The 12,811-nt window shown below is 36.8% G+C and overlaps 1 protein-coding gene across 1 annotated transcript in view; it reads right to left on the reverse strand.

Annotated features, from left to right (window-relative positions):
- Positions 1 to 9,085: 9,085 nt before the first annotated feature.
- The window catches only part of RSPO3 (R-spondin 3), an 88,145-nt gene continuing 84,419 nt past the window's right edge, over positions 9,086 to 12,811 (reverse strand). The window contains exon 5 of the mRNA XM_028116996.2: positions 9,086 to 9,279. Coding sequence (XP_027972797.1) covers positions 9,086 to 9,279 — 194 coding nt within the window. The remainder of the gene's footprint in view (positions 9,280 to 12,811) is intronic.

Raw genomic sequence — 12,811 nt, forward strand, 5'->3', positions numbered from 1 at the left:
TCTTGAAGTGAAGACAATTTACTTTGGGTTTGGGTTAAGCTACATAGCACTAGAAAGAATGCGCGTGGCTGGGTTTCTCTAGTGTGTTCTATATTATTCTTTTTATTTCCTTTCGTTATAAGGACTTCCTTTTCTTTTTCCTTTAATCTTATAAGGTTTTGCATGATTTACCCTGTGAGAAAGAGTTGAGTTCCTGGAGGTATTGTTCTACACAGGAAATGAAAGAAACACAAGGGGGAGTGGGTGGCTGGGCCTCCTGTATATTTGCTTGCGAATCTGGCTCCTGTCAAAGGTGAAACTGGAGATTGTCCCAAGGTTCCCAGGATACAGAGAAGTCAGTTGAGTTTTGATAGAATCACGGGTGTATCTTAAACCGGGCTGAGGACTGGCTATCGGGCAAGGGGAAGGCAGGGCACTAGGTGTCTGTGTTTGTGCAGTAAAGCTCCGTCAAGGTTGTGGAGGCCCCCTGCTGAAAGATTCTGTTATCCTTTTCCTTTGTGTTGCAAAATAAAACAATATTAAACTGTAACACCAGTATGAGAAAGTTCAACAAAGTTCTCATTTTTCCCATTATGACTAGTTCAATACCACTTTGGTAATACTGAATAGCATCTTTTTTCAAAAATTGTTTTGTAATATAAAACAGCAATCCCCCCCACCCCAAAATTGTTTTCCCTACCTCTGCTTTGTGGAGTCCCTCAGAGTGTGCTTAGTCTTCCTACTGGGAAATCCAGTACTGAGTTTTTGGTAGTCCAGGCGGGGGACATTGCAAAACAGAAGCGGGGAACGTGGTATCTAGCGAAGGCTGGGGAAACACTGAAGACAGTTTGGGATTAGGGCTGGTGTGGCATCTTTAGAACCAGACATACAGCACTTTGCAGTAAGATTGAAGCCTCATCTTGTAAATTAAAACATATAAGTGGGGGCACTTGAGTGGCTCAGTCAGTTAAGCATCTGCCTTTGCTTGTGTCATGATCCCAGGGTCCTGGGATCCAGCCCTGCTGTGGGCTCCCTGCTCAGCAGGGAATCTGCTTCTCCTTCTCCCTCTTCTGTACCCCACTCCTCATGTTCTCTCTCTTTCAAATAAATAAATAAAATCTTTAAAAAAAAATACGGGATTCCACTTTTAATTATTTTCTTCTCCTTTAGTATTATTTTTCTTTCTACATTTTAAGAAGTGATTTGGGAATGAATTTGTTTTCTGAAGCATTCTTCTCAATTCACTTTTAACTTAGTGACTAAATTTTGTATAGTTTTGCTGGGTAGTGCCGTGGTTCAGTCATGATTGCCTTTACAGATAAAGATGTTTTCCTTCAAACTGATAATTAAATCACTTTATCTCTGCAAAGTTAGACTTCTGTGTTTTCACATTTTCTGATTATTTTTGGCCTCAAAACTAATAAAGTTACATAACTACAAAAGCAATAGTATGTCTTCTTATAATTTGTACAGACTGGAAGACATTAATATTTACTATGGATGCAAAGGTTGGTAAAACAATTATTACAAAATAACACAAGGCCTTTAAACTTTACCTACAGACCTGATAGAAAATTTTAGGAAAATATCTGTGGAGCCTACACATATGAAAATACTATGTCTAATTGGGTGGTTCTGTTGCTAGTTAGATATACAATAAGGATGGCAGAATCTATACTCTGATTATTTATTTATTTAGATGATACCTCATTAATGGATGGTGCTATGGTCTAAATTTCAAATTGCTTTGGATTGCAGGAATGTTTATGACCAAACAATCTATTTTCATGATTGCAGAAAAGATAATTTTTATAATAAGTTTGGAAATCTGGAGACTTAGAACAGCACTTTCTAATGATCTCTTCTTTTCTGTAAATAATACTGTTTCAAATTTGATCGGATCATATGGATATACAAATTAAGCTCTATTCTCTTGGCCTTTCCCATGCTGTATATTAAGCTATGTTTTAAATATGCCACAATCAACAACTGGAAATGTTGGTTTACCCCAATAATTCATTTTTCCCCTCCCATTCTAAAAACTCCAACATTTAAAAGGAGACTAGGATGGTAACTGAGAAAGCTAGAATTCATTTGCATGAAAATGACTCCCTTTCCTAAGTGGATTCTGCTTGTCTATGTCTTTTTGGAATCATAAATTATTCTCACTGCTGGTTTGGATAAAACTAAAATTTATTTTCCTGTAGTATTTGGTGTGTTCCCAAAGTGAGTCATAACCATTTTTTTTTTTTTTTTACTATGAGAGAAAGATCAGTAGGAGCAAACTTAGTGATAAACAAGACCTGCTTCTAAAAAGTTATCACATGAGGAAAGTTCCTTGGATGTTAAATACCAAGCGTTTTTAATTTTTTTTGTTTTCCTAGTTTCTTTTTGTTTCGTTTATATTAAACTACTGCTTTAAGAAGTGTAAATAATATTGTTTCCTTAGTTTGATACTAAGAGTAGAGGAACTTACTAAATTATTTCTCTTCCAATTTATTCTTAGATTAATTTTTAAATCATTAGGTAGTATTTTTTCTTCTCAAACTAGTCAACCAAAAAACATAGATAAGCAAAGTACAGGACCAAAGCAGGGAAAGAGGCCAAAGGCTAGGACCACTGACATTGCCACCAGGGAGAACCCAGCGCCCGCCCGAAGGCTAGGAGCATGGCTTTTTTTTTTTTTTTCCTTTTGGCAGAGCATTCTAGGGGAGAGGCAGTGAATGGTTATCATGGAGTAGCTATAAGGATAAAAGTAAGGTTCCCCATTCTTTTCAGGATCAGAAATTTTTTTGTTTTTTTTTTTTTTCAAATCTTGAGACTGTCACAGCCAGATAGTTGACTGAGCTGTGACAGTCTTTTTTTTTTTTTTTTTTTAAATCTTGAGACTGTCACAGCCAGATAGTTGCCTGAGCTGTTACAGAGCTTCTACCTTCTGGGATGTTGGGACCAACCAAGGGTATGCATGATCTGGGGAGAGAGCATGCATAGTACCATCAACTGACTCAAAACTGTCCCTGGTATAGATTCAAAATTTAGTAGTAGCTTATGTTATTATGTCTGGGCACCACAACATTTACAAAGTGAAGTGGTGTCTCCAGCCCTATTTTTGACGTAGCTCCAATGATGGCAACTAAAGACAAATATGCCAGAAGGAAAGGCCGCATGCTGCATTCTTATATGTGGTCACTTCAAGCATTAGTACTTGCATTAACTCCTTCTTTGGAAAGATATGCATAATTTCCTCTAAGAATAAAGTTTCCATTGAGTTCAACAGTGCGAGGAATGAGGAAAGGCCATCTGTTGCTGCAGCTCAGTGACTGGCTAAAAACAATAGTAGCTTATATATTTATTGTGTTTACAATTTCAAAGCACTTATAAATGTATTGCATTATTTTGATTTTATTATAGAGGTAGATGCTCCTGTAAAAATTTTTTAAATGTTTTATTTTTTTATTCATGAGAGTCAGAGAGAGAGAGAAGCAGAGGCAGAGGGAGAAGCAGGCTCCCCGCAGAGCAGGGAGCCCGATGCGGGACTTGATCCCAGGACCCTGGAATCATGACCTGAGCCGAAGGCAGACGCTTAACCAACTGAGCCACCCAGGCGCCCCACTCCTGTAAAATTTTTAATGAGTTATTAAACTGGTTGAAAAATCTATCTCTTGTTTAAAATCTATTTGTGATGGGAATTTGATAGTGATGACTAAAATAGTAACTGCTATTAATAGTATAAAAGCTAGTACATCAATTAAACCTCAACTAGCAAGAAAAATTTGGTAATTAAACTTATTATTCAGCTTAGCTTAATTTTTTTTCTAATATGTATCTGCCAATTCTCTATTTTTAAAAGTAAAACATAATCTTCTGTAGATGATTCTGTATCTTGGATTGTCTCAACATGGTTTTCAACAATATTTTTCATCGCATACAGCTGTAGATAGAGAAGTGTAAGATTATTTCTTATGCTGTTGATATATCAGATGATTTTATGGTCATGTAATTCTGTCTTCTGAAATTATCATGTACCAATTTTCCAGCTAATGAAATATTTTTACTAGTTGAGGTTCTCCTACAACCATATTTTAATGACTATGAATAAAAGTGGTTACTATCTTTTGCTTTTTTTCTTCCCTCCCTCCCTCCTTTCTCTTCCTTCCCTTCCTCCCTTCCTTTCATTCCTTCCTTTTTTCTTCTCACCTGTTTATATGATGGATATGTGGATCTCTGAAATGCTTAAGAGACAGGATAGGCAAGAAAAGGTGTGTGACAATTAAAATATTGATTTTGAATGTCTGAAGTAGCTGGGAGAAAGTGAGGCATTATCTGAAGGAAGCTGTTTTGGCAGTTCCAACAATAAGCAAGACTTGTGATGTTTCTTCCTGTATCATTTTAATTCTGACAAAGGACTCAAGGACAAGGTGGTCATGCTGGTAAATACCTCGCTTACACTGAGAAAGAACTAAGCTGAGCACCAGTCCACAGTCATAAAGGGCTATATAGCAATCCAGGACTCTCCCAAGGAGCCATACCTGCTGTTCCCTTTCTGTTTATAAACTTTGGTCTTCTGCTGATGGCACATAATTCTCATTTCTCCTTTACCGTCTGAACGCACTTGCCTCATCCTATCCACTGCTCCACCAGCCAGTCCACAGGCCCTCTGGAGCTCAGAGCTATGTAGACACAGATACAGGCACACACACACATTTACACACACATTCAGAGTTGACTCTTATCCTGGGTTAAGGCCTCTGTGATTGGACTTCTTAGCTTCTTTTTCATGAGGTGCTAATTCAGATCACAGGAAAATACTACCATAATGTGTGTCATGGACATTCTTGGAAATAATAATAAATATGATTTTAATGGGATATGATGTAGGGGAAAGAGAATGGGCTTTGGAGTCAGCCAGAGCTGAGAGGGACCTCCAGCCTTACTGGTTGCTACTTGTGTGACATTAGGCACTTCCCTGTGCCCCCATTTCCTCATTTTTAAAACAAGGAGATCAGTAATTCTCTCAGACTGCTTTTGGGACAATTACATAATATAACTTAGCCAAAGGGTGAGTCGCTAGCACAAAGGAGGTACACTTTTGTCTTTTTTTTTTTCTAATTTAGAAATATAATAAAAAGTAGTACATCTAACTTGGTGAGATGAAGTGTTATGCTTGCAATGGGAAATTCTCAACTGATCTGACCACCAGCTTTATTTAATTTTATTCAGTGAAGGATAGATTTGGCTTCCAGATGAACTCTGAAGTAAGAAATCAGCCTTAGGAAGAGGACTCTTCTCTCCTAATTTGCAGAGAATAGTTGCCATTGTTTTGAGAAAGAGTCTAGTCAGTTCCTCTGCTATTAAAATATCCATGGGAAAGGTGGAGTGTTTTTATTTATGTTCATTGATAAAATGAAGATGCATACTTTAAAGAATTAGTAATATCTCAATTTTAAGAGGTTTTAAGACAAAACTGGCATTTTAGTTACTATTACCAATTTCATTTTGGTGATACTCACGTATACACCTTGAAATTATTACATGTGTACATTTATATGGATATTATCACATCATTACTCAAGAAATAAAACTGAACTTATATGTGTGACTTGTGAAATGAGTCATTACTTCTTAGTGATATTTATTTGTATATTTTATGTGTATATTTTGTACATATTTGTATATAGTTTACTCTTATATTGAGTAATGAGCCTTTCAATTCTCCTAACAACTTTCCAAGGTAGGCGTTGCCATTTCCATTTTGCAGATGAGGAATGGAGGCTCTGAGAGCCCACACAACTGGCTCAAGGTCACACAGTTTATGACAATTAAGTAGCACAACTGGGATGTTAACCCAGACTGCCTAACTTTAGCTATAGAGAATCTCCCATTTTCTTTGAGATCTCCCTTTGTGAGGATATTCTGAAAGCTTTCTGGCATAAGTTGTATTTATTTACATATTCCTTTTTTTCCTTCTCAATGTTATTCATTTCAATATTTTAATAACCACTAATGTGAACAACTTTTAATTCAGTAACATCAGAGTTCAGTCTGTATCTTTTATGAGCCTATACATTTTCATGTTTGGGAAAAAGCAGTGTTGAGGAACCCAGAGGACACTGCCACTGATGAGGACTCCTTAGGGGCATCACCCCGAGCTAACAGAGAGGTCACATGCTCCCCTGCCAGTAATCATCTTCAGCCCACCTCTCTCATGTTGCACTTAAGAAAATGGGAGCCCATGGGGCACGTGAATGCATTTGCCTTCGGCTCAGGTCATGATCCCAGGGTCCTAGGATCCAGGGTCCTAGGGCTGAGTCCCGCATCGGGCTCCTTGCTCAGAGGGGAGTCTGCTTCTCCCTCTTCCTCTGCCTCTTCCCCAGCTTGTTTGCGCACTCTCTCTTTCTCAAATAAATAAAACCTTTAAAAAAAAAAGACAGAAAATGGGAACCCAAAACACTCAGGTGATTTGCTAATGGCTACTATCTGGGACCAGAACCTTACTTTGACTATAGAAGACAGACCTCCCCTGAGTTATAAAGCAGAATTTGGAGACCAGGAGTGTGGATCAGACATAGCCAGATTTATGTTGCTGCACTCTTTCGATTCTCTTTGAATCGAGAATTTACCAGCCATCCATTACCATCAACAGCTCACCAGATCCTAAAGACATAATCAGAGCAGAGAGTTAATGCTATCTGTGACTAGTGTGGGAAATTTACCAGAAGTTGATCATGAGTTTTTGCTCAAAGTTGAGTAGGCTGCCTGTTTGAAGATCATAATGTTTCCATGTGCCTCGAGATCTATTGCAGGTACGTTTAAAATTGATGTTATCTTTGTTTTCATTTATATTTCCCCCAAAGTATGAATATTAATGCTACTTTTTATTTTTTTCCTTTGCAATAATTCTACTTTTATTTAAGTGCTGCATCAAGGATTTAGATTGTCTGCTGTTTTCTGGAGGATTTCAGGGTAAGTCTTAAGTCAAAAGGAAGACATGATAGTCATTGCCACAACTATTGTGTCCTGGTTGATTTAACCCTTTTCCAGCACTGCATTTGCATGCCTAGACCTTGCCAGTATTTGCTTTTTGAAAGAATGGAGAGAATGATTAACATAGAAAGAGACAAATAATTCGGCCACTTATGCTTGACTAGATAAGATTGAGGACAAAGATGAAGTCTGAAGCCATCCAAAAGTTCTAGAACATGGGAATATACTTCCATTTAATACAGTTTTGTAGGAAAAGGTTTATTTCTCCTTGGTGATATAAGCTGTAGTTGAAAATAGAATTATTTTCGTACATTGGGAATAGATCTAGTTAGTTGAAACACTTATCTCATGCACACTAGGAAAGAAAACACAAAGTGAGAAACAGAAATGCATCATTCAAAAATTTTATATCTTGGAAGACAACAAGAGAAGTGAAAGACGAATTAAGCCAAGCAGTCCACATGAACAGTACAGTTGGTGGAAAAAGAGTGACCAGAGATAGGCAGCCAGAAGCCAGATTCCATTGCCAGTTCTTCAGAAAGCATTGATCTTTAGAGGGCTAGGAAGTATGGTGGGCAGAACAGCTGTGCGTCCTTCCACTACAACAGGAAGGTTAAGGTGGGCCACGAGATTCGGTGCTGCTTGCTCAGAGATGTCTCCTCCTGCCCTGGGCTGGCTGTGTCTTCTGTGAAACACTGGTGAGGCCTTCAGCTAGGGTGACTTCAATCCCCAAAAGAGATCCACAGACTGAGAAAATATGGAGAAGAAAAGGCCAAATGTTCAAGATGCAGGAGGAACTGACATACAAGGAAAGATGCTAATTTCTAAGCAATGAAGGGGGAGCAGTGAAATCATTTCGGGAGGCCTATGCACCTAGAATTAGAATTTTGTTGATTAAGGGAAAAGTTGAATAAATATCTCCTAATACCCTATAAGTAAATCTCTATCTACTTACAAACGGTGGATTCCAAAAGCAAGCATTGAGAAATGTAATATGTTCAGATTACATAGGATACAGGATTCCCTTTCCTAATTCATGGTTTGTAAGCATAACAATTTTCCAATAAAACAAACAATAAAACAAAATGAACAAAACTTTAAAAACTATCAACAAATATATTTATTGTGGTGGCTTTCCCCCCTACTAGATACACCTTGTTAGAAAGTAGTATCCCTTTTAGTTCCAGGTGGACCATTAAGCAGGTAATAAAATTGTTTTTCACTCAGAACACACATGACTTTGCAAACATGTTCTATTCTCCTTGCTCTAGTTTTTGTTTTTCTATGAAATCAGAATTTTCTTCTAATAAGTATGATTTTGCTTTTGGAAGCTACAGGTACATGTGTACAGATTTCTATAACCCAAGGGGTAGCAGAGGCTGAACCATACAGTGCTGACATCGATTGGAGACCTGTTCCAGGTAATCACAACCCTTCACAGTTTTGTAAAGCACAGAAGTCATCTCCAATGCTATGGTTTCTTCCACATTTTGCCTTTCTCCAATCCCATACATAATGCTTAACTCTGGTGTACACTCTCCTGTTTCTTGCAGAAGGACATGGTGAGAGCAATAGAACTGATCTGAAAACAGTCGTTTCTGTGGTGATAATTCCTATGATCCCAAATGCCAGGCCCTAATATTTGAGCACTCTCTAGATGTCCTGGACAAAACAACACCGTACTTTGAAAGATGTTTCTCTTCCCTGATCTCTTATTTACTTTGAAGGGATACTGCATCTTTGAATTTGCAGAACTATCTTTCGCTTCTTAAAGCAATAGCTTGAAAATGATTTTTATAGGGAAAAAATGTTGCTTCTCCAGATGTCATCATTATGTTGTTACATCTTATAGCCTATTGATAATTATGTACAAAATTTCTTGTCTCTTAGAAATGCACAGAAGCATGTAAGATAACCATTTGAAAACATCCCTTCTTTGAACTTTTGGCTCTTTGTTGTTAACTATGCTTGTATGAAGACTATAGCAACTATTTGGAATGTTGTTGAGACTGAGCAGTAACTGACACGTTGTCCATTTGTGGTCCTAATGGCTAGAGCACCTGTCCTGGGCATCTGGTTGAGATAGCAGCATCATGAGTTTACAACGATCTCATGGGACCCTCTAATGTACAGTGCTGACCGATACCGATTTCTGTTGTTTATCTTGGACCTTTCGCTTCTTCTGCTGCTGTTTGTCTTTGTTTTCTCGTTGTTCTGGAGTTTCTCTGCTGGGTTCCAGACCTTTGTTATCAGGTATTGCGTCCTTACTTTCCTCTTTATTAGGTTTTTTTCTTTTCCTCTCCCTTCCCTTTTTTCCTGAAATGAAAGAATACACCTTTTAAAAATACATTCAATCATGTTCTATTTCGTTATTCTAAGTTTTAAAAAACTTGTTAAATTTCTCTTAGGTTGGATATCATACCCATAGATACCAAGTATCTACTATTTAAATCATTCACTCAGCTACTTTTGTTTAAATCTGTACCATATTTCAAGAAATATGAACATGGATCACAAAATATAATGAAACAGTTAATATATGATAGTTTTGTACAGTAGAGGGTTCTATAGTTATAAGTTTGATCCTTATTTTACATGGTAGTTACTTATGAATATTTAATATAAAGTTTTGAATAGATTTCTTGTCATATAAGAAATTTTTTTAAAGATTTTATTTATTTATTCATAAGAGACAGAGAGAGACAGGCAGAGGGAGAAGCAGGCTCCCCGCTGAGCCGGGAGCCCGATGCAGGACTCCATCCCAGGACTCTGGGATCATGACCTGAGCCGAAGGCAGACGCTTAATGACTGAGCCACCCAGGCGCCCCATATAAGAAATCTTTAATGTGTATATGTTATCTGACTCCTATTTAAGGCACTACTTTGTATTCAAATTTTCCAGGAGCAGTTACATATTTGCAATCTGCTGATATAGCTGCATGCCATCTACTAAAGGAGAATTGCTTTACATAACAAATATGCAAATACCAGGATAAATGTACTTTATTTCAACGCAAATGTTTATATGTTGAAGTTAATTTCCTTTGCAATTACATGCAGAGTGCTAACTATAACTTATCAATAACCCTATGGTATCAGCTATGCAGGCAGGAACATTATGTCTCTCTCACTCAAATGAGCAAATATTTATTGGATATACACTAGATTCCATGGAGATCCCTGATCTTGAACTGGATTTGAAGCATAGATTTAGTTCAGATTCACAGTACGGGGCATTTTAAAAAGTGGAATCAACATGACCTTGAAGGTTTTGATGTGGAAAGGCATACTGCAAGGTAGACTGGAGCCAGGGAGAAGAACTGTTTCATTCTGTTGGCATTGGAAAATTGCTAAGAGTTTTAGGGGAAGAGAGTAATTTGAGCAAAGTGCATGAGACTTGCATCAAATTGGATGGGGTGTTTTCATTTATTTCTTTTTTTGTTTTGTCTCTTATTTTCATTTATTTCTAGACAGTGAATTAACTAAGTATTTTATTATCATGTAAACATTATATATATAAATATTTAGTCTACAGTGCAAAATAATTTTTGAGGGCATGGTTTTAGCAGGATCCATCACTATATATGTATATATATCCCAATGAGAAATTACTGAATTAAGTCAATATCATAGAAAATGAAAACTAGGAACCAACTACTCCTTGATGTGGGAAAAATTCTGATAATGGGCATCCCCACAGACTGAGCCATGTAAAATTTGAAATTAGTATCTGTCTGCAAAAAATCATTTTAAACAAAGTATTTTGGAGAATTTATTTGTATGAGAGAACCAAAATATTTTCATGTCCTGAAAAAGGCTGCAAATATTGAATACAGTGGTTTGGCTTTCTTCTTCTTGAGCTCTGGTTACAGAATCCTAGGGAGCAATATTATTAATACCGCATATGTATCCTGGGCCAACAAAATCTCCTTGGATTAATGATTTTATGTCACAGTGAGCTTTGTCTGAGACTATATTTATAAAATCTTCCAACTACTTTATGAAAACTTGCCTTGTTGGGCTAAACATAGTGCACCTCCAAATTTTGGACTCTAAAAAGACATTATACCTAGAGCTGAACTAGTTGTACACTGATTGACCAGTTCCATTATTCTTTTCACTTGAAAGAATTTGCTGGATTGATAAAATTTCTGAGGAAGGAATCTAGTTTCTTTTTCTCATTCTGGCTTTAATTATTACACATTTGAGGCGCTGATGACTTGAACTTGGTAATTAAACAGAGAAAACTGAAGAGTAAATTTACCTTCCTGAGTATGCAGCATAATTTAATTTTCATGAAACTGTACAACGTGAAAGAGAGAAATGCTGGTTTTCATGATATGTGCTTGGTTTTCAGAAGGACCTGGTCACAAAGGTTAGATTACATAGTATTTCCATTTTGAGGAGCATTTTGGAGGTGTTCAAGTTCAACTCTAAAAAAAATTGTCAGTGAAAATTATTCCAAAGTTCCATAAAAACTACTGACCCCAAACAAAATGTTACTTTTATGGAAATTATCCAAAAGTTCAGTGTTTGACATTGTTCTCTTGATGATGGTCCAACGTCTTACAGCTGTGATCTTAACCATAATATTCTGAATGCATAAGAAATATATTGCTTCTTTCTTGGCCACAGATTGATTTATATGTTTTTTAGCCACATGTGACAACATATACAACTTACAGTGCATTTCTGCTTATTAGCAAACTGATATGATTATTTCTTAAGACAGGCAGAAACATTTTTGGAAGTAGCATGAAACTCAGTATTATAGTTTTATTAGCCAAGGAATAACTATTTAGTCTGGGCAGTGAGTGTAAGGGGAGGCTCTAATAAAGTAACAGGAAACTAGCACATTGTACATGATTGTTGCCCAACAGAGGGCTATTGCACAATAGAAAAATGGGATTATTATTTTTTACACACCATGTGTTAGTGGTTGGAAACACTAACTACCCTTTTGCACAAATAATATATTTTCCTCTTGTCCAAGAAATAAAATAGAAATGCAGGAGAGTGGCTGTAATCCACTAAAAATCACGTGCAATTTGGGAAATTTTGTAAGGTTTTCATTAAAAGGGGACTTCTTTTTCTATTCTGATGACTTTTTATTGATGTGGTCAATAGTTGTTTTATACTTTTTTTGGTAAGTTTGCAAACTAAGCAAACTTATCACTATCTTATATAGACGTGTCTGCGTTTCAAATCAATCAATCAATATCACTGATATTCAATCAATATCACTGATTATGCATGTGTACACATGCACCAGAATTGGGTTGTAGAGTGTTCTAATGATCATCATCCCTCGATGTTCCAGGTATGAGGTTAATGTCGGATAGAGACCATCCAAGAGAAATTGCTATTAGCAATCAAGTATGACCTGAGCCTTTATGGTGCAACATTTGTTTAAGACTGCTCTTTTTATGGTCAGAAAAACACAGTGCTCAAATTCTAGGTCTGCCACCAACTAGTTGTGTGACTTTTGGCAATTTGTTGGTATTTCTCAGGATTAGCTGATATTTAACATGTGGATAATCATTACTACTTCCTAAATGTTGTAAAGTTTACACGAGATGCTTGTAAAGAGCTTAGCATAGTGCCTGGCACACATTAATAATGGAAGAAGTGAACGCTGATATTATTAACTCATTACAAAAACATGAATTAAGCTTCTACTCCATGCCAAAAAGTGTGCTACAACTTGGGGATACAAATGAGACATGGAGATAGGCACAATAATTATAGTCACAAGCTAATGATAAAATAGAGAGAGAGGAGTGTGCAAACTCCTAATGGGAGCACAGCAAGGAAAGCATTGACCTCTGCCAATGGAGATCAAAAAAGA

The sequence above is a fragment of the Eumetopias jubatus genome, unplaced genomic scaffold, assembly GCF_037043125.1.
Source record: "Eumetopias jubatus isolate StellerSeaLion01/CBP00866 unplaced genomic scaffold, mEumJub1_p1.0 scaffold_6, whole genome shotgun sequence".
Classification (NCBI taxonomy): domain Eukaryota; kingdom Metazoa; phylum Chordata; class Mammalia; order Carnivora; family Otariidae; genus Eumetopias; species Eumetopias jubatus.